The 21,328-nt window shown below is 40.5% G+C and overlaps 1 protein-coding gene across 1 annotated transcript in view; it reads right to left on the bottom strand.

Moving 5' to 3' along the window:
- The window catches only part of snd1 (staphylococcal nuclease and tudor domain containing 1), a 187,277-nt gene extending 165,957 nt beyond the window's left edge, over window positions 1-21,320 (bottom strand). The window contains exons 1-10 of the mRNA XM_041978025.1: window positions 21,099-21,320; window positions 18,589-18,738; window positions 16,065-16,185; window positions 15,855-15,936; window positions 10,157-10,317; window positions 8,401-8,492; window positions 7,730-7,888; window positions 7,511-7,617; window positions 5,373-5,463; window positions 1,478-1,582 (exon numbers count right to left, since the gene is read on the bottom strand). Coding sequence (XP_041833959.1) covers window positions 1,478-1,582; window positions 5,373-5,463; window positions 7,511-7,617; window positions 7,730-7,888; window positions 8,401-8,492; window positions 10,157-10,317; window positions 15,855-15,936; window positions 16,065-16,185; window positions 18,589-18,738; window positions 21,099-21,173 — 1,143 coding nt within the window. The 5' untranslated portion in view covers window positions 21,174-21,320. The remainder of the gene's footprint in view (window positions 1-1,477; window positions 1,583-5,372; window positions 5,464-7,510; window positions 7,618-7,729; window positions 7,889-8,400; window positions 8,493-10,156; window positions 10,318-15,854; window positions 15,937-16,064; window positions 16,186-18,588; window positions 18,739-21,098) is intronic.
- Between the last annotated feature and the right edge of the window lie 8 nt (window positions 21,321-21,328).

The raw sequence follows: 21,328 nt of genomic DNA, 5'->3' as shown, positions 1-21,328 counted from the left end.
GGAAAATATGAGTATTCGCATAGGAATCTAACTTACAACACCATTAAATATGCATGAGGAGCAATAGTAACAATGCTTAACTGCGCCAATGTCACACTAATACAACACACGCACACAAGCATTCACATCTGGACTCTCTCTCCCAAGCTCCCTGTAACATACGACAGTGTAATGAAGCAAAAAACGCATACTGTTGAAGCATCTGGTGCAGGCAAAGAGAGTGACAGACAGAATAAAGAGCAGCTCTGAGAGAAGAAAAACAGATAAAAATGGATGAGAGGAAAGTGGGAAACTAAATCGGGAAAATGCTGAAAAGAAAAAAGGATCTCAAAAACAGGAGAGCTGGAAGAACAGGGACCGAGTGTGACACAATGAAGAGATGTTTCTGCCCACAAGCTTGTTACAACCACAGAGGGCTAAGGAGCATTAAAGCACACAAAGGGCATCAGCGCAGGTCAAAAATCTGACCACAGTGTGCACACCCCAAGGGAAAGGATGGCAGAAAGTGACAGTGAAGGAGAGAGAGATCAGATGAGAGGGAACAGTACAAAGTGGTGCCTTAATGATGAGAGTCACTAACAATGCCAGGAAAGAGAGAGGTGGGGGGGCGGGGGCTGGCAACAACAAAAGTAAAAAGACGGGAAAAACATGAAATGGGAAAAATACAAATAGGGAGTCAATAAAACAAAAACAATTAAAAAAGACCAAAGAAAGAAAGAGGGCTTTCGCAGACGCTATGAAAGCAGACTTTTACAACCAGTGTCTTGACAGAAACGCCACACCCCCTTTGTCTCATAACTTCCCAACAAGGAAAAGTGAGACATGACTTGTTTATTAATAAACAGACGAGTAAACAGTGTCAGCTGTTAACAGGAACAAGGGATGGAAGGTTTTACTGTAAAGTGATGGCAGTGGCTTAATGACAACTAAGATTCTGTGATGATGAGAGCAGAGGAATAAAAGATGAGACTGATGGAGAGACATCCATCACAGTGGACATCTGTGTCTCGGTTCATTGCCCTCCAGAGTCAGTCCATTGTGTCAACAAATATACAGTCCCCTGGTGTCACAAGGTAAATGTGTATAAGCATGTAAGCGTGTGTTTTAACAGTCTTGAAGTGATTCTAGGGAAAGATGATAAGCGTGGTGGAAAAGGGGGGACAGAAAAAAATAAAAAAACAAATCGATATGCCCTGCTCTCTGCAGTGCTGCAACTACTGGGTGTGTGCAAGTGTTTCACTGCGTTTGCATGTGCCCCAACTGCAAGGGCGCCACCAAGTGGTAAAAAAATAATCCAACACTGTTTAATAGCTATAAAGGAATGTGGAAACTGCACCATCGGCTCTTTTTTTTAAATAATTAACATCTATCAAGTGTTGTTACTCAGGCGGTTCTAATTAACTGACAGCATCCAGTCACTTTTTACTCTGTGTGAAGTGGCACACACACAAACAAATACAGATTGCATTGTTTGTACCTCTCCTTCAATCCTAGGGGGACGAATGCTGGACAGGTGGATGGTTTTGTATTCGCCAGAGTTGAGCTTGACCACCATGGCGTCAGCGTTGACCACCTGCATCACCTGCAGGGAGAAAAAGAGCAGAATGTAATCAGATGAAGCTGAAGTAGAAAAATAAGAACATTCATCTCAATCAGAAATCAGCTTAACTACTAAAAAACTGTAGCAGAAATCCTCTGGGGAACAGCACACCCCTGCAGGATGGAGAGGTGTTGGACCAAAAAGGCTGGGGCTGCATTTTTTTTTTTTTTTAAGTAAGTGAGCAAGTAGATGGACTAAAAGAAAAAGAGGAAATGAAGGAACAGGTAAGGAATAAATGGAGAGGAAGAGATCTATTCAAAAGGTAGAAAGTGGGTGACCACACCAACTGTGTGCTGTCATGAGCGAGGTAAGAAAGAGATCCTTGAGTGTCTGAATAAAGTAAGCGAGGCATCCCAGCAGACCGGCAAAGGTTTGGAGGACAGGGCGAGGACGTTTGGCTATCTGGGGGACTGGCAGCAGGGAGAAGGGAGGGTAGAGGAGGCATACAATAGAGCGAGAGAATAGTCTTAAAAAAAGACAAGACAAACATAATGTTGAAGTTCGACTGGCAGACTTGCACGGCCCTCTGCCCAAAACCAGCTGGTAGCCTCTTGTTTACAGACCTTTACAAGCAGAGTTACATGCATAGATTTTTTGGTTTTATTCCCACGTTGGAATCCCATTTCTCTCCTTTGGAGCAGTTGCAGCTGAGACTTCAAAACAATGGATGAAAGCATCGGCTTTAACCAAAGAAAACTACACAGGAATGTCAAAACTGACCTAATCTACATGTGAAACATGAAAGTAGCGTGAAAAACTAGTTGTACCTCAACCCAATCATGAATCTTTCCACGTGCCCTTCTTCACTCATGTAACGAGACAGATTGGGGGTAGAATGTGACTGAGATCGAAAAGGCGTCCAAACCGTGAATCTGTAAGTAGGCCGACTGAAAGACGCTTAGAAATCAATCGCCCGCCTCATGTTGCCGCCCACATGTGCATCAGATGCCCTCGCTCATCACTTAAGCTGTCATTCAGATGTAGGCTGCACAGGTCTGACCAGTGCATCAAGCACAATTTGGAACATGTAGGCGTTTGTGTGGCTGCAGCACAGGAACAATAAAAACAAGCACAATTTGGAAAAAAAAGTCAAAACTTTCTGAGTGAATATTGCAGACATGGATCCAGGTGTGTTGGGCTCATGGGGAGATTCATTACTCTACGAGAGCAAATCAGACTGCCTTTGCATTTGCCACCAGAGAACAGAAATTAGACCAACCCACATGCTAAATAGGCTGCCCACAACAGCAGCCAAAATACATCATACACTAATCACTGAGCTGAGTGGGAGCGATATAGAGGCATAGGAAGCATGCAGGAGAGAGACAGAGAAGGGGAGAAGTGTAATGAATAAGTGCAGGGGGGTGGGCATGCAAACACACAAAGACACACACACACACACTAAAAACACACCAGCCTACACAACTTCACACAGTAACAAGGTCATTCTGGGGCCCGCCCAAGTAAATAAAGTGCAAGAGAGAAAATGTGGCAGGAGCAGGGTAAAATAAAAAATAACTGCGTTTACTGGCTAATTATCAGTCGGAGGTGGAGAGACGCAAGACGCGAAGGAGGATGGAGGAACAGAAAGATGGAGCAAGCCAGAAAGACAGTGTTATCTCATAACAAAATGTATCAGGAACAGAGACATAAAGGGAAAAAAAAAGATGGACAACAGATAGAAAGATACAGCAAAAAGTCTTTGGAAAGTAGGTTCCATGAGGGTCGAGCAAGCAGGCAGAAAAGACAAATAGGCTGGCAGCATGACTCACTGGTCTAATCTGATGTTGGAGAGGTGGGGATATACTGCCCCCCCTCTGCCAATGGGTAGCATGACATCTGCAGTAGCCAAGATCAGTCATTGCCACTGGGAATGTGTTGGTAGATCCCTGAATCCATGTTGGTTTTTACCACAGGCTTGATTAATACTCGTGTCAGACCACCTCCAGTGCAAGCAACATCTGTATGGTGGGAATTTGACTGTGGCCAGTGAACATTACGTCAGCTGAAGTACATGATTTCACATGAACTTGCCAGGTTTTTTGACTGCATGATGAAGCAAAAAAAAGAAAAACTGCTTTATAAGGAGGGTTTTCTGGATAATTTAGTCTCCACTAATTGCCGTTCCAGCTGACAGATTTCAACTGCAACTCAAGTGCAAACTAATTTACCCTCATTATCCTCCCAAAAAAGTGACTTTTTAATTTCTTAAAAGCTGCCCCGACCTTGAGCATAGTGTGACTTCCTCGAGTCATCTTTTACTTCAGTTTTTCAACAATTTCGTGTTTTTGATGACTTGTTTTTTGCTTGAAGCTTACGATGAAAAACCAGTAGAAGGATTTACACCACGTCACTTTTTGTCCATCATTTCACAAGCCAATGGTTACCTGAGCAGAAGGAAGGGCGGGGGGGGAGGGGACTGCTGGGACGTGGCCTACATCTGCTTCTTTAGAGCCCAGCACAGAGGACAGGGAAAAAGAGAGAGAGAGTCCAGACAGTCAAAAACGAAGACACGTCAGCAGGATTGACTTGTGGGAATTGGACCTGTTGTGCCTTTCCATTTATCCATCACTCAGGTAATAAGAAGTGAAAAGTGGAGTGGATGAGGAGAAGGGGAGGAGTATATGATGAAGGGACTGATGGATAGATGGGTCCCTCGGAGAGTCTGTGCACTGTGGTATTAAGTGTCAGATGCCACAGGGCGAGTTAAGAGGGGCAGTAACAGACCTGAGTAACCCTACGACTTAAACTTTGCAAGCCATCAGGATCCTATGCTGTGGAAAATCGTTCCGTTCCAAGGTGATAATGTGTTTTCCAGGAGTTGCAGACTTTTGTTTAATCCTTTTAACATGCTGACCAACAGAACAGCAGAAATAAAGGGAGGATACAAAGATGTGTCCTACAGAGATAAAGAACTTTCTAGAAATATGTAAAAGTACCTCCACACAAAATCACATTTAGTTTCTTCTTTGAGTCCTATTTCATTCACACCCGAGTTTGCCACAACATGTTTTAAATGGGGGTGGGAAGATCTCCTCAGTGCTGATAATATAAATGTTTAATCCTTTCTCTGGCCTCTTTCCTCTGACTCGGGAAAAAAAATGTATACATACACTTTTTCCTCTTTTTTATACCTACTTTCTGTGTGTGCAGTTTATGGAATTTATTCTGTAAGCAGACTGCTAAAGCAACACCTTTTATGTAACCTCTCAGGCTAGCCATGAATTTTTCAGGGTCTTTAAAGTTAAGGGCCTGGAGGGAGCAAACACAGACAAAAGACAAACTTTGAAGAAGAAGAAGAAGAAAAAGAGAAACTTTAAATTTGATATATTTGGGTACAGTGACAGCTGGGGTTCAAGTCATCAAAATGCTCACAGAGGAGAGCAGATTTTAAGCTGATGTTTTAAGGCTGGAGCTTCTTTACAATATTAAAGTGACAACCTGGAACCAATAATATGTGATTTCATTCTGACAACGAGGTTAGGCTGTTTTACCAAAATGGATCAAGGCTTCAATCTTGCGCGGTTAGAACTAATACATGCCGACAACTCAGAGGAACTGCTTTTATTTTCAAGATGCTTGATATCAAACTTTTCTCCTAACCCCTAAAACCAATATCTCCAACTCCTGGATTTTAGGGGTTGCTCTGTGCTTCTGCTCACCATACACCAGCTATTTGCCTTGCAGTTGCTTCAAGGTTGTTGTTAAGCATTCCCCATTTAGCTTTTTATTCAGTTAGACAAGACTTAGAAAAACCACTTTAAGGCCTCACCTTAGCTACAAACTGCCTGTCCTTCTGGTCCAGGTTGGCTGTGGGCGCCACATAGTCTTTCCAGATGCGGATCTTGCGCTCTTTAGCAGATCTGGCCAAAAACAAAACTTTAGTAAGAACAGAAGGGGCTCAACCAAAAAACGTAAATTCAGAAAAACTTTACAGAAGTTTAGAGAAGATTCCACATCAGTGTCTTAAAAAGGCCTTTATATGCTTTAGTTCAGACAAAGACGATTCATCTTATGCGTTTTTAATTTGTTAAAACAGATCAGGTTTGAGACCCCATGTGACCTTTAGGATCAGTATGGGAAATGTGCAGTCCATCAATATCTGTGCGTTCTGCAATGTCACTCGATGCACTTAATCATGTAACTGAAGCTGTGTCCGAATGTCCACCCTACTCCCCAACCCCTCGTTCACTACATAGGGCTGCACTACATAGTGACTCATTCTCTTGGCGATTCGGACACGAAGTTGCCCATTTTTTCCTCCCTGAAAACCAAGTGACTACCACTGTCACCACGGCAACCATAACCCCGCGCCAAGATGTCATTCCAAATCCAATCCAAAGTCGTGTGTAAATATGTTTTTTTTTTATTCCTCATGTTGTATTTTATTCTTTGTTTGTTTGCTTATAGGTAATTTCGCGCAGCTCAATTTTTTCGCCTCCTTGCGCCATGTTGAGCTTCTGCCCGCAATGCATTGTGGTCTATACTGACCCGTCTAGTGACCATCGATGCTCATTACTTTTCAAGATGCATTGTGGGTAATTTTGAGTGCCCTACTTTTTTTCTCTCTGGACATTCGGACACTCCGCCAAAATGGTGTGACCCCTATATAGGGCAGTATGTAGGGAGCAGGGAGCACATTCGGAACGCAGCAACACTTAGCACTTTATCATGTGACGTAACTTCCTGTGATTTCATTTAGCACTCTGCACTTTAACACCTCAACCTAGATCCTAATTGATGTCATCCTCCCTCCAGTCTCAAATCAATAATATTCTTATTTAGCTCTTATCTCATTATTCTTATTATTGTGCACCTTAATCTCCTTCCATTATTATTATTGTTATTTTATTGTGTTGGCCAGGGAAGGGACTAAGGATGGAAATTAGCTTTGCTATAATCCTGCATATTTTCTTATTTGTATTAATATGCACTGCCCCTTTCTAAAATAAACTCAAAATAAAATAAACTTAACTAAAGTACTGCTAGCTTAAATGTATTGAAAGAAATATTAACATTTAAATTTCAGAGTTGAGCAAAATATACCAATATAAAATAGAGATGTTGGTGTTAACAAGACTAAGTTTTATTTATACTTTTACCAGCTTATCTTGCCATCATGCAGCCCCATATAACAGGTACATAAAGTTGTCATATCCATTAAGGTTTTCTTCATAAATACTAGATTCCAGTGACAAAAGAAGTTATTTAGTTCCACCATGATTTTGTGGCATTATTTGGGATTTTGGGATCTTAGATGCCTGATTTTGCAGCAGCTTTTGTAAAAATTACGGTTCTTGCGGGTGATATTACCCATGTTTAAGCTCAAACACAGAGATAAACTTCTTTACATATGTATATCAAGTTACACGGAGGATTATTGGGATTTGTAAAAGTTGCATTGAGGTTGCAGAGATTGGATAAAATTGCAATGACGCACAAGAATTCACAAGTTGTGAGCAATCTCACAACTATCCTAGAGGGAAGGTTTATTATACGTCACAGAAAACAGATGTTGCTGTTCTGCAGCAGTAGTAGTTAGATTACAGTGTGACCTTTGGGTTGTAACACATCAGCTCAGATCCAAACTAAAATGGCAAGACACCTAAAAAGGGAACTGTAGATCAGCAGGTCCTGTGTCCAAAAGAAAGCTACGAATATTAATCATTCAAGAAAAAAATATGCGATTATAGACAGAGATACTACATGTATTAAGTCCCTCATTTACATACACTGAATATCCCAGGCTGAAACTTAACGGATCACCTTCTTTTACCAATGATTTACATGTGTGTTTACATGGGTTTCTGCAACAAAATCAGCTGCATTCAGACGTTTTCTTAAATGCGTTTGACCAACACAAGACTCTGATTAAGCTACACCTTTTCATTTCCATCAGTAATTGCATACCGTTCAGCAGCTCTGAGTTTCTCAGCTCCCTGGGTGTAAACAGCCATGGACCAGTCCACGCACCGTGCAAAGCCTTCCTTCAGCAGGAGTTCTGTAATGTTACCGTTCTACCACAAAGGGACACAAATAAGATCAAAATTTACAATAAAAATGAAAAACAGGAAAGACTAAATAACTTGTTGTGACCGACAGCACAAGGTTCTGGTTCCTGTGTTTTACCGGATGAAGGATGGTGCCCAGTATGACCTGGTTGGGGCAGCTCTCCAGAATAATCTGAACATCTCGCTGCAGAAGACGGGATTCAGTGAAGAATTTGGCCTCTGCTGCAAATGGCTCCGATGTTTCCGTCCCGTCCGCTTCTCTCTTAAATGTGGGGCACTACATGGAGAGTAGAAAAAGAAATAAAATCACTCACATCTTCTTCTGACCGGTTAGATTGACACAGAGAGGAACAAGCAGAACATTTTCGTACATATAGTGGGGAAAGTTTTTTCTTCTTTTTTGTGTGATATCCTTTTAACTCACGTCACTGCTGAATTTGTTTCTGACAGATAAGCCTTTGTACAATGAGACAAAGAACACCTTGAAATGGATTTAATATCTTCAAGAAGGAGATTGAAAAAGATTAGTTATCTTGAGTGGTCTATTGGCAAAGCTGGGTAAGGTGAAAGAGATTGATGGGAGAAACTTAATGGCACAGATATGACACTGCTGGAACAAACAGACTAAAGGAAATAAGAAGGAAAGGAAACAGACTGTCAGAAGTGACCATTTTAACTTCAAACAGCTCTGTTTATTTTATTTAACACACGTTACTATGCCCCAAAAATTAACCTTAAAAGTTCAAATGTAATAAAATCTTTATGTGCAGCAAAGTGAGCGGTGGTTACCTTGACACCAGACAGCATGACAGTGACCAGGTAGTAGTCGGGGAGCAGCAAGGCACGAACAACACTGCCGTCACGCACATGCTCAATGATGGCTGCAGGGAAGAAACAGAAGCATGTCAGGAAGTAAAAGCACAGCGCGGTGTGCTAACAGAGGCCGAAGGCACGTCGCAGCTGCTGATTGAAGAAAACGACTGGATTAAAAAACAGTGTTTAAGCTCAACAGTGGGATGTACGATCAGTGAAGGTTAACTCTCTGAGGGGAGAAAAATCTCAGCCTTGATGGATTTTACTCTACTTGGGCTCCATTAACACTGCAAGCACAAAACTCAAATCCAACTTTTATTTACCCATTCGCATCCCATATAAGTAAGACTTAGGGCAGGTCAGTATACTGAGATAATCAAATATATCAAGACTTTATCAGACATGATATGGAATGAGGGAATATCGTTTATTTCGAGATAACTTGTTTTGAGTTAAAAGCATCTTTTCTTTTGTATTTTGCACAACTGTATTTTTGTTATGGTCATTGAAACGTATTTTCATTCATTTTGTTTTAGGAGCATTTCATTTAATATAAAGCTACTTTAATTTCAGTCAAACTGTTTTAATGCACATGTGCTGCTGATCCTTAATAAAAGTGTATTTAGCACTGAAGGCTGTAAATTAGAACTTTCTGTGGTTACTTGACCCAAAAAAATTTTTTTTTACTGAAATATATATATATATATATATATATATATATATATATATATATATATATATATATATGGTATATCGTGATTCCGGTAAAAAAATATTGAGATATAAAATTGGGTTCATATCGCCCAACTCTAGTAAGACTGAATGTAAACAATGAATGGAACAATGTTTAGTCATTTTTTCAGCTCTGAATGCACAAAACCTTTGAAACTGATACTCATGCTAACAAGTGTAGCATCCACATTTACTCCCGGATACACAGCGCACCACGTGTGATGTCATGTCTTTCTCTGCGCATGTGGGTCACATCAGTGCCATGGACGGTTCATACTGGAGTCCTCATGAACCATCATGAGGAGAAAAAAAAATTGGCTTTCATAAAAAAATCTAAATTAAGCATCAAGACTTGAAGTCTTGAATTCTTCTCTATTAAACAGTAATGTGGGTTCCTGGATGAGCACAGCATACGAAGGCTGCATTCAGCTTTAATTCACGTTGGTTACTGGGAGCATCAGTAATTCTAAACTCCAAAAGTTACATCCTGTACACAAAAAGCTGTAAAGTGATTAGAAAATGATTATGCCATCGTTACCGTGATGCTACTCCTAATGCATTTAATTTCAGATCAAGTCATGTACTGACAAATTATCTGAGAACTTTTACCTGCCACATCTTCATATCTGAACAGCTCTAGCTGGATTATTGCAGCTATTTTTAAAATAACCCTGAATGTCTCATGAACGGAAAGATGGAAAGAGGATGAAATGGAAGAATGAAAATAGCTGCCCCTTGTTCATTTCCCTCAATCATTTTAGGGGTTGTAAAATGAGCTGAGCCACTGTTGCCAGCAATGGTCTGGAAATAAATCGACTGGCACATTACACCTCCAGCAAGTCAGGGATGAGACAATGAGAGCGCACCGGTAAAAGGAGGCGGAACGAAATAGCTGGAGTCAAAAGGATGCATTTCGGACTAAACATTTTAATTTCTTTCTTTTATGTGTCACGTTTTCTTCGTGTGTGCATCGGTGTGCACATCACCACCAACTCATTACCGTTAATGGGTTTCTGGTGCAAGGAGTCGACGAAGTTGCGGGGATTCTCTATGGTGTACTTGATGTCACGGATGGTGTGTGTGCCGCCACCCTCACTCCACAAGCCCTTTCTTGAAGCCTTCGCCTGGTCCTCCAAATCACAGAGTCTGGCCTGATCTGGACTGCGAACACAAATGAAAGGAAAATAAACAATCAGAAAACACATCACAATCATACTTTCTGCACATGCAGTGGATAAACCTCTAGTTTCTGAGGCTTCTGCAACAGCTGGCCTAAATACACCTGATTGTGGTTATGAAAATAAAGTATGAAATGGCAAAAGTTTCCTTAAACTTCCCAGGATTTCTCTTCTACAAAGTACTTCCGTGCAGCCACAGTGGGAAACCTCAACTCCATAGGTGACGGCTCATCAGGTCTAATGTTAACAGACATTTAAAAATTGAATTTGTTGCTTTAAAGAAGGAAACCAAAATCTTCCCTCTACACAGGCTGTTCAAAACAGAGTTTAACAAAGTAGTTTAGCAGCATGAAATCCGGCTGCTGCTGACACCTGCAGCTGGGAGAACCTGATCTTGAGACTTGAAAAGCAGATCCTTACCAGCTTTGAACATTAAAAATACAGTTTAAAAGCACAGCTGCACCGAAGCCGTGAGTTTCAGGTACTGCTATGACCTAGCACGAAAAAGCCTTAAAAGTGTTCAAACCCGCTTTGAACATACAGTAGTTTGTAGAGAAACTTAATTGTGGTTGTTTGCCTTTAAGTTTAACATGTTCAATCGGCCATTAAGCCGCCTGAATTAAAACATCCACAGAGTTAGATCAAGTGATGTTCCAGACAAACCCCACAGTTGTGTCTAGCAGCCACCTAATGAACAGATTATAAATGCTTAAAAATGTATCTGAGCACTTTGTAGGGAGACAGAAACGATGTCTGACTCCTTCTTCAAAAGCATTCACGCAGCTGGCTACAAACACCACAGCTGATCCCACGCTGGCTCCCTAAATCGTGCAGCCTACTGCTTTTTGAGGGCCCTTGTACCACTTCCATTATTCATGACTTTAAATACCCAACAGGCTTTTGTTTCTCTTAGAAGCAGAGGCTGCCCAGTTGCTATGAGTTTTTTTAAAAATAAACCACACAAACTGAATTTTTCACATCATATTGCTTAAAAGTGTCTGTTAACTTGCTTGTAATTAAAAAACACCAAAACACACATGGCCTTTTTTCCCAGTTGGTCCTAAATGTTCTCATTTCATACTGGGTGGAAACTATTTATTGCTTATTGAGCAACAATAGTCAAAAACTTCCTGTAAGAAGAGAATTGTGTTTAAGCTGCTTAAAATTCAAGCACCGAACAAGAACAGAAAGCCACAAGAGATATGAGGGACACTAAGGATGCAATCGAGGAAAGCAGACAGGGATTGGTTTAAAAAAGGAAAAAAAAGAAATAACCTCATGTGTGGAGGCAGATGATAGTGAACTTAGCCCCCGTCTCCAAATAGATCAGGTTCTTTTTAGGTCATCAACTCCATCCAACACACTGCTTCAAGTTAAAACAGATATTGACAGGGAAGAAACTGCAGCACTGTTCCGCCAGCAGTCTTGCTCCAAGGCCAAGGAGAGAACTTTCCTTACATATGAACATGCTGTAGGTGACATCTTTCATCTCCATTGGTCTCAGTTGAGCTGTCAAATACTTCAGATACAAATATCTACATTTCCCTGCTGTCTCTGCATAGCTGGAAGAGGTTGCAGGAAGCCACGTTAGCCAGTGTATTTATTTAAGTAGAAGAGATCTGCTATTAAACAGTGGACCCAGACGACAGTTCACCCCCTGGACGTTTGTTGTCAGCCACAGCATGTTGATGCGCCTCGCTTCAGCATTTGTGGGAGGCTGTTTAAATAAAAAAAAGCTAACTGAGGATGAATGAAGATGGTGGGTTGACAACAGATCACCCGTTGAAAAAAAAAAGTTGAAATAAGCAAGCTGAGGTCGACCAAACACTGGAATAATTCATTTTGTCTAAGATTTAAATGCTGCTGCATTGCCATGTTGCCTGGCAACCAATTGAAATTGCCTGGTCGCCTGCGTATATTATTTTGGGAAACCAATACAACCAAATGGAGCTTGACTACATAACCATGAACTCTCATGACCAAATTTTCAAGCTGTTTATGTTTACTTCTGCAGAGTCACTTTGGTTTTGGTTAAACTGGTGTGAACGTGGGCTGGTTTACTGGAAAGCATCGAAGTTCTCACCCTCCAGAAAGGAGCCAGCGCAAGAGCGGTGTCCGTCTGAAAGCACCAGGAGACAGGGATGTACTTCTTTACCTCCTAAACCTGTTTCCGCTAAGCGGGCGGGCGGCCGGACAGACGAATGGATGGACAGAGAGCAAAAACCCACAATGTAATAAAATTTATATGCAAGTAATAAAAATCTATTTTAACTTCGCAGGAGAAAAAAAAATCTTCATGTCACAAAGGGAAGGGGAAAGCACCCTGCCTTGGTTTTCCACCAAGTCCTGAAGACTGCCCCCCCCCCCAACTATGAGCTTGTTCATTGGCTGCCCATGTTAGCAAGCAGCAATCAGCTTCTGAACACATGCTTAACTGCAATGTCCGAAGCTATCATCATTATCTCCTGCATAATTATCATCACATCCCAGTTACTGTGATCAACACAGCAAGTCACGAGGAGTAATGATATTGGAGGCAAGCGCACAGAGAGAAAAAACAAAGGCGCTGAATCCTTGCTGAGTAATGGGCCTCCCCTTCGGCCAAATGATGTCAGCTTACACTTAAAGCATCATTTACATTAGTGCTTGTTATAGGCCATTGCACAGAATGCTTTAAATGGGTCATTAGTGGCAAAATGTTCACATCATCTCTGCTCATGTTGGAGTATACAAATGCAGCAGCATGAGTCAAATTACTTGTAATGTGTGTTATGTGCAAATACTGCCACTGGAGGGGGGTGTACCGTACTTTGTCATATAGCATGGGGTGTGTATTTAAGGGGATTACAGCATAGGGACTATGTGGCAGGAAGGAGTTTCACAGGGACGTTGTTATAGCAGCAGGGGCATGCTGCTGCCATCTGGGATACCGAGGCTCAGTCTCAATTCTCTGCACTCAGCCAGTTGAGGACTTAAATGCATCTCCCCACAGACTCTCCAGCGTTGTGCCACTATGAGCTTTAGCAAGCACAAGTTTATGTCATTCTGCCAAGAGAGATTTCTCCTCCATCCCCTTCACACAAACTCAAGTTGCAAATTAACAAGCTTTTTACATCCAAAATGACTTCGCTAGCCTTTTCGCTGAGCCAGTGAGTGTGGGGTGAAGAATAGCTGCAGATTTTTATTGCAGCTAATGGGGAGCCTAATAAACTAAACTAAACTGAGCCAATAGTTTTAGAGGGAAAATATTTATTATATCAGTCTTCTTATATAAAAGGTACAGCAAGGTCTTGCATGTCAACACTTTGGATTATGGCACCATAACAAAACAACACATAATACAAAATCTGCCAGAGGATATAAGGAATCTCGATAATGACAGGACATCCATGTGCCCAGTGTTAGGATTTGATTTTGGAATATCCGTTTATGTGTTGACAGCTAAACATCCTCCCCTGCTTTAAGAAACCTGGATAAGGTCTGAAAAACACAGATACGCTACCTTGAGGACTCAGATAGAAACCAGAATAATTTGGTATGTAATCACTTATCCAGCTTTGTGAATATTCTCTGCTTCTTAAAATAATGAGAACCAAGACACAACTGTACACCTGATAAGAACCCTGGTTATTTAAATAGCCAAAAACACTGATGTCCATGTAAATGCACGTTATCATATACAAACCAGGCTCTTACTGCTTAGAATACTGGAATACTCAACCTTTAATTATAAGTCAAATATTCATTTCTGTGTTTATAGTAGCATATAAATAAGGATAATTCAATGTCAAAAGAAAGTAGATGCTAAGCTAATTCATATTTTGTCCCCTAGGCAGCAGCGTGACTACAAGGTTAGCAACACACTGATCACCTCCTCGATGGTATCCAGTGGGCAACCCAGGACAAAGCCGGCTCTCTAAACCGATTTGTTAGGTCCCTTATCGTGTCTCTCTCTGTGCTGCCTCCTCCACAGCATATAATAAAATAAAAGACCACAGAGGCCACCGAAGTGTCATAAAATGTCCAGAGCAAAGCCCCACACACCTGACCTGTGTGTGAATCATGTTGAAGGCCCAGTAACATTTGTTATGTACATTCCTGGTTCGGTCGCTGTCCAGCAGCATCTGAGGCTGAGAAACTGCATGTCACAACTTTGTGCTCCAGCCTGGAACATCACGTTACAGCCGAGTTTCACTTTCCGCACCGCATCGCACGCCAGCAACTGGAAAGCAACACACTGGCTGCTCTGAATGCACACTGTGGTTGATTCTTTAAAGCCAAAATAAGAAGCACTGACACCTAGTGTTTCAAATCAGAACTGCAGTCAAAAGAGAAAAACATGGAGAGCGTTCTCATCCACCCTCTCTGGTCCACTTCTTTTACTAGCTTCCATACCTGCACACTGCTGCTCTTTTGCCGACATAAAATACCAAACGCTGCCGTGTTGTTGTTAGGCAACCGTGGAGAGTCGCATTTGATTGGTTAAGGAGCCAGGAAGTTGCAAAGAGCAACTGGGTGCACCCAAGTTATTCCGGCAGGGAACTCTTATTTTGAAGGAGAAAAACTTGACAAAGACATTGTTGATGTCGGAGACAGATTGTTTGTAGGGAAGCTTCCTTTTATCCCTCGCAGCAAATGAGAACATTTTAAATTCTTTTTAAGGAAAAAATCCTAATTATTCAGTCTTTAAAGAAGCGGTACTGAACTTTTCAGGTTTTTCCAGTGAGGTACCCCAATTACTGCAAATTTGACATCCATCTTGCATCCTACCAGTTCTCTGAGCTCATTTCGGGCCCTGGAATCTGGCAGCCTACTGTTCCTAGTAACTAGGATGGGTTAAATGCAGAGAAAGAATTTCCCAGCCTGGGATTAATAAAGTATAATAATAAAAAAAAATAAAGATCTGTCCCTGTTAAATGGAGAGCAAGTCAGAAGCAGGGAAAAAAATTATTATAAACACATATAGCTGCAGTAGGACTAATAAAATTCAGGTTTACTACGATTACAATAATCAGATAATCAAGATTTTATAGAATTGTTTTGATTATGATCCCTTTTATTGCCTTGTAGTGTAATAAGTCACTCCCCATCTTAAAAAGCCAACTCAGCTCCTGAAGAAACCACTTCAGCTGCCTGTAGAGGCTTAATTCATTAAAGCATGATGCTTCCAAGGTGATCATTTTAAATAACCATGATCTAAATGTTGGCCTGGATTAGGATAATTAAGATAATTTTTGCTACACTCTCATGAAAAGCAAACATCTAAGATTTTAAGAGTTAACAGTAAAAGAGAAAAGGTTGTGAAAACACACCCCTTTCATGTACTCCCTAAGGTGTTGTGTTTTTCCATCTGAGACAGTGGTTTAAAAATGCCTGTGGTTTGCTTTGTTAGGCGAGAAATAAAAGAACTGGTGGATAAATAAAACCTGATTCTTGTATCAGGAGGGGGGAAAAAACTTTCTTTGACAGAATTAATATTTACAGGCTGATGCTTAAATATTCTCAGAAGCAAAGTCTTACTTGTTCCCTCTGATTCCATCCCTTCGGACTGTCGCAAGGCCTTCATTCACCAAAGACTCAGCAATGTTTTCACCTGTCGCATCTACAACCAGAAGGTAGAAATATTTCAGTTACAAACAAACACACACCAGCAACTTTACTTTCCCCACGTCAAAGATGTATGTTGACGTTATTCATCGTCTGTTAATCCTCTTAGAAGTGACGGCGCACCTTTCCCCAGGTAGACCATGCCATACTCGCGGCCCAAAGCTGTCTTGTTTTCCACAGTGAAGCACACTTCTTTGCCAATTAGTTTCTTCCTCAGGAATTCTCTGGCTTGGAAGGCCCACGGCTACAACACACAGACACACAGAAATAATGTCACTTTCGAGTAATCCAATCACAAGCAATGAATCAGGACTTTGTCTTGTCAGGTTAATGCAGAGGGATCTCAGACTGCTGTAATGTCATGTGCAAACTAACCACAAAGAAAGCGTTAACATGTTGTTACGCCCGCCGGCTTATCAACCAGGAGGAGTGGGAGTTTCACATGCTGGAAACAAAGTGACTGTGGACACTACCCAGCACCCGCCTCCCCTGCTTCATGATTGGCCGTCCTACGCTTCACTCCCTAACCAGCTACCCAATCTGGAGAGGCCTCATTTAAGAAAGCATCATCACCATCATTTGTGTCAGCTGTGGACTGTGGGACACACACTTGAGACACACGTTTGAGATTTCTGCTTGTGTGGTTCAGAGACTTTCCTGTGTGTATTTTGGAGATTTGGTATAAGATTAATTGCTTTTGTGTTCTGAGTTTGAGTACTGTCCCTGCCTGAAATAAGGAGGTTTTGTGTTATTAGGAGCTTGGTTTTGTTAGATTATTAGAAGTCCGCCTGAGAGAGTGTCTTTATTTTGTTTGTTAGTATTCCGCCTGTGAGCGTGTAGCCCATTTTAGGGACATTTTTTGGTTTATTTGTTAATTGTTACTGTTAAAGACAATTGTTAAAATCCGAAAGGGACACTTTTAGTTTATTTTGTTTTATAGTTAAATCATAGCCAGTGAAGGATTGTTTGTGTTTTGGAACCCATTTTTGTTTTGATTATTAATAAAGATCATTGTATTTTATTTATCCTTGGTCCAGCTTCGTCTGTGTTACTGTCCTATTGACCCCTGGACAAAAGTGGGACGTAACATGGTAGAAGGCTAATGGTAGAAAAACTGAGACCACCAACAGATTTTCAGATAATTTAATGGCATGTATCTGATGAAGAGATTTCCTTTTGATATAACTTTACAAACATATGCCATGGGTGAAAAGCTGTTTATGTGTTCCTTAAACTCTGACTGATGCTTTTTATTGATTTATTTCCATTTATAATTCTTTGTCCACCTCTTTTTTTTTTCCAATGCAGAGATTCTGCCTCTTTGTCTTTCTCAAACACATCAACATCAAGTCTTTTGGTTGTAAACCTTTTAATGAAAATAGGGTTAGTCCCTAAAACAAAGAAATAATTTGAGTGTTAAAACATAGTCACTTTGTTAATATTGTTTTTGAATTATTTAGTCTTTAATTGTTTGAAAGCTGCGTCCACGTGGAGCCAGTTTTTTGGAGGATTTATTGGGAATAAATCTAAAAACACCATTTTATTTCCATGTTTATAAGCCTTTTGCATCTCTCTTGAACCAATGATGCCGTAGCCCCACCTCTCCTTTATCCCCAAACACAGGCCCAACTCTTCCCTCTTTCGATGCCATAGGAGCAACATCTTGGACAAACTGTGGCTTTATACAATGGAAGAAAGTCACTAAAAGAGTCTAAGGCTCTATTTTTGTTTTTTTCCCCAAGATTCAGTTTTTTGCCCCATTTCTTAATTCTCCTGTGAATTTTATGTTTTACTATGTAACCTAATTGTTTCCGGGGGGAGGTGTCTAATCATGTGATGGATGTATAAAATTTCAACGATGGGAAAATATCTGTTTTTTTAAAGATATTATTTTGTCTCTACAGGCCTTTATGACACAGCTGCTCAACAGGCCTTTTTTTTTTAACCCTTTTTCTTTATTTATTATTTTTATTCTAAGTATACATCAGTCTCTCCTACAATTCTCTTTCTGATAGAAGCTGCGCTCATTTTCTAAAAACAGCCCTCCTTTTTTGTAACGCTTTACCAAAAACTGCTTTTTCATGTTTTCTAAAGCCACTTAGGGTAGCACTTCCTAATTTCTTGGACAACCTGGTGTTTGTGTTGGTGTCTTAGCTCTCGCTGACTTTCTGGGAAAGACTTGAGTCCAGCCAGCGGAGGTGATGTCACTCAGACAGGAAGCAGTCAAAATATGCTCAACTCTGGTCTTTAGTAGGGAAAGTATATACGAGATAAGAGTATTTTTTAGAAGTGAAATCTACAATTGCAGAGCTTTATGGAGCACTTTAATTCCGCTCTGCTTCTTCCTCTGCCTGACAAGCAGCATTTAAGTCCAGCAGCTTTCAGCAGTGCTCATGTCTGACTCACAAACAGACACATTTACAGGATTTCCACACAAAAGACTGATTAAATTTGTGTTATCTTGAAGTTTCACAGTCAGTTGATATTGTTTATCGCTGATATTTTGTCAAAGAAAAGTAACAAAGTACTGGGGTGGAGGGACTGAGGAAAATAAAATTTCCACAGTAAAAAGAGATACTTGTCCTGGCTTTGTAAGACTAGTTTAAATTCAAATGGGTGCAGACATAGTGGGGTAAAAACTGCTCACCTCATCAGGGATGTCCTTGGTGTCGGGTTGGCCTTGTGCTGCTCGGCGGGCCATGACTCCAGCTCGAATGTTACTGAGATTGATCTGACGCTCTGGTGGTGGGCCGCCTCGAGGCTGGCCCCGAACAATGATAGCACAGCCTGACAAGACCTGGAGAGATGACAACAGAGACTGTCAACGGTGGAAAACAGGACTTGTCCACTGTTTTACTTAAAGCTAACATGTTCTAGCAATGTCTTATTAAAATCAATTCAGTACCAAGACTATGGTAAAGAGAACAATTACCAGACATGCAAAACTACATCTGTGAAAAGAGGATTTGTGTTGTGATTTTTGGTTTCTATTTCTAATCCAGGTCATTAGTTATATTAAGCAACTGAAAAAACTACTTGTTTGAAAGACACAATAAAAATAAGAAAAAATAAAAATCACATCACAGCAGCTATAAATCAGGAAACTAACAGGAGCTTAAGCAACTTCCAACTACATGTTACCATGGTGACATAGTGTGATCACGCCATCTGATCATGTAGTTAAATACAAGAAGGAAAAAAAAAAAAAAAGAGGGGAGAGATAACCTTCTCTTGAGTGTGACAACCATGGCATTTACATGAATCTGAGCAAACACTTTTTATCTGCAGACTCTCTAGCGTGTCTGCATGGAGCATCCCTGGATGCTGTTGATCTAAGATGCAAGCAAGATAAACCCTTTCATCAAATCACTGGTGTTCATCACTAACTGACCAACTCCATCCCAGCGCAGCAGAGATGCAGCTGGATTTTTTTTATTTTACAAAATGATGACCCATGAAAGACAAAAAAAAGGCACCAGCAAACAGGCACAAAGTCATTTATCTCCGATTACCATTAGACGAGTGTGTCTACAATTACAGAAATGTAAAGGAAAAGCAGAAAAAACAGCCTGATGAACAGAAAACATTGCAGAAAAGCACCTTAATAAGACATCAGTTTTAAGTTACATTAACATTTTGATACAAGGAGGAATAGCCATTTTTAAACCAAATTATTATTGTTAATTATTAATGTAAAGTTTCTGAAATAAGTGTTACAATCTGGATTGCTCATTAATTCACCCGTCTTGCCTTTTATTTATTTTTTTGTTATTATGAAGGTTATTAATCACATCTAAATGAGCAGCCTATTCACTTTACCATAATTGTGCCAACGGCAATCTTACTTTAACCAACTTTAACAAGTCAGTTTAACACTGCACAAGTCTGAACTGCAGGTACTTACGTCAACAAATATGCACACATAAATAGGGGAGTTAAACTGGTATTATGATCTGATTTAGAAAATAAATAACAAGTCTGTACTGTACGCTTCTTCTTGAGTTGATAAACATAAAAAGGAAACAGGAAAAAGCTTTCATCTGATAACTACCTCCTCTTAAATGTCCTTCAGTAAGACACTATTGTCCCAGTGGTGTTTCAAGGTGGGAGAGCAACAATAAATTTACACAAAGGAACATGAAGGACAATTTGCCAATTCTGCGTTAAGGTCTTATATTTGAATGATGATGGAAATGCCATGGATGTACATCTAAATAAGTTAAAGCAAATATAATAACTAAAAGTAGCGGAAATAACAAAATTACAGGGAGATTGTGGGGTAAGAAAGTAGTTGCTACGTGTCATTTCCTATGGTTGGTTGTGACCGGTTTTCTGAGGATATGCTCCCTGATTGAACACATTTAGCAGCTTTCCAACAAACAGGACCGGGGAATCTACGTTAATAAGTGGTACTTTAAACACTTAAGCCTGACTCAATGAACTTAGTATAAAACAAAAATGAAACTATAACTCTAAAGTGAGGAGCTTCTCTCGTTAGCTTTAATGCTAGTTGAATTAATTTACATTTTGGGAAATAAAATAATGAAGCCCATCGCGTAGTTTTGCTGAATACGGGGTTGACATCGTTGCGACTGACAATTAACAATGTTAATTAAAACTTTGAGGTTTCTAAACAGATCAAGCTAATTAGCTAACGGTTAGCTACCTGTTAGCTAAGAAATTGAACATCTGTTAACGTTGCACCACAAGTTTCAAAGTCCCATAAGATCACAGTAAGCTTCACCACAAACAAATTCAGAAATGTCGGAGGACATTCAACCGTTTCTTATTTTCACATTGCATGTAACTATTTTAAGTAAGTAGTTGGGGTACTAATGGCTAAAAAAATCAAAGCAAGCGTGATAACGTCAGTTATCCTTCAGCTTGTTGTAAGGCTAGCAAATTTAGCAGCAAACTAGCTAACATTAGCCGGCATGCTGCTGCAGCCTGGTGGGCTGAATATTACTGACAGTTGTTGATATTTAGTGACAACGCTGGAACTGAGTTGCCCCTAGAGTTTATACAGTCAATTGAGCTTTTATGTGAAGTTATAAGACAAAAACCCTTTATTTCAGTCCCTATTAGCCCTCGGTGCACTAAGCTAACTAGCTATCTGTTTCTAGTAAGCTCACATATTCACATGTTAGGATCCCCTACCATTTTTACAATTCCTCTTTGCATAGGACCAGCCGGAAGGGGGGCTGTCTGAGCTGGTGCCGAAACAGAAGCCATGTCCACCGGTTTGAGATATCTCGCCGTTAAGGGGTGACCAGGTTAAGGGAGCCGGGACACAGATGTGACTGACTGTTCTAATGAAAGCCAAGAGAAAAAGGCTGAACACCGATCAACACACACGTTATACCGGAAACACACTTTGTCATGCATAC

Source organism: Melanotaenia boesemani, chromosome 23 (genome assembly GCF_017639745.1).
Source record: "Melanotaenia boesemani isolate fMelBoe1 chromosome 23, fMelBoe1.pri, whole genome shotgun sequence".
In the NCBI taxonomy this organism is placed as follows: Eukaryota; Metazoa; Chordata; class Actinopteri; order Atheriniformes; family Melanotaeniidae; genus Melanotaenia; species Melanotaenia boesemani.
Note: the sequence above shows the minus strand (reverse complement) of the source record. Positions and strands in the feature narration are given on the sequence as shown.